We start from the raw sequence: 873 nt of genomic DNA on the forward strand, positions 1-873 counted from the left end.
AGTTCCCAGGAACCAGCCTCCTTGACCTCCCCCTGCCCCCCTCCCCCCTCCCCATCTCTCTTACCCTCCCTCCCCACACTCCGTGCTTTCTCTGCAGTGGGGGGCAGTTCATCTATGTTTTGGGGGGCATGCAGGGTCTGTCTCCCGTTTTATTTATTCCCCTTTCATTCCCATAACCACTGCCTCTCCCCTGCCCACCCCTCCCTCCCCACCGGGGACATTCTATTCTATGTGCCGTGTCACTTTGGGTTTGATCGTATTCTTGCAAAGTGTGGGTGGTTCTTATTTCTCAATATTTAGTTTACAAAAAAGGTATTATGTTTTAGGCCTCGCTCTGTGCATCCCCTTTTTGCCCCACACAGCACACTAGTTTCAAAATCCAGCCAGGTTGCCCTGTGAACACGGAGTTGCTTTAACTGCTGCATGGGGCTCCATGGAGCCCGCCCTGCCCACCACCCTGCCCACCTCCCTGCCCATCTCCCTGATGACCACCCTGCCTTTGGCCTCTCCCAACAAGGGACACGCCGCTGCTGAGCCTACTCCTCTCCTGCAAGTGACCCTGCAGTGCACTCCCGCGTGTCCCCTTAGGGATCTGGTGAGAATCTCTTTGGTGGTGGGCCCAGTACGGGCCGTGTGGCCTCCCTCCCTCACCCCTGCAGCCAGTGTGGGGCTCTTACCATGTTGCAACGCCAGGCTGACCTTCCCCGCCAGCTCCACCGCAGATGCACGGCGCCCAGGCTCTTTCCTTAGCCCCTCCTGAATGGCCTGGGCTGTGAGAGGGGCACAGGATGGTGGGATCTCCCTCACAGGCGGGGGCTCGCTGGCAATCTGTGGGTCAGAAGGCAGCATGTGTGGCCTGCCCCCCCCCCCGCT

The 873-nt window shown here is 59.3% G+C and overlaps 1 protein-coding gene across 1 annotated transcript in view; it reads right to left on the minus strand.

Annotated features, from left to right (window-relative positions):
• MAP3K14 (mitogen-activated protein kinase kinase kinase 14) overlaps window positions 1–873 on the minus strand; it is a 20,555-nt gene that overhangs the window by 4,630 nt on the left and 15,052 nt on the right. The window contains exon 10 of the mRNA XM_077747762.1: window positions 678–828. Within this exon, the coding sequence (XP_077603888.1) occupies window positions 678–828 (151 nt within the window). The remainder of the gene's footprint in view (window positions 1–677; window positions 829–873) is intronic.

Source organism: Crocuta crocuta, unplaced genomic scaffold, assembly GCF_008692635.1.
Source record: "Crocuta crocuta isolate KB4526 unplaced genomic scaffold, BGI_CrCroc_1.0 scaffold289, whole genome shotgun sequence".
Taxonomy (NCBI): Eukaryota; Metazoa; Chordata; class Mammalia; order Carnivora; family Hyaenidae; genus Crocuta; species Crocuta crocuta.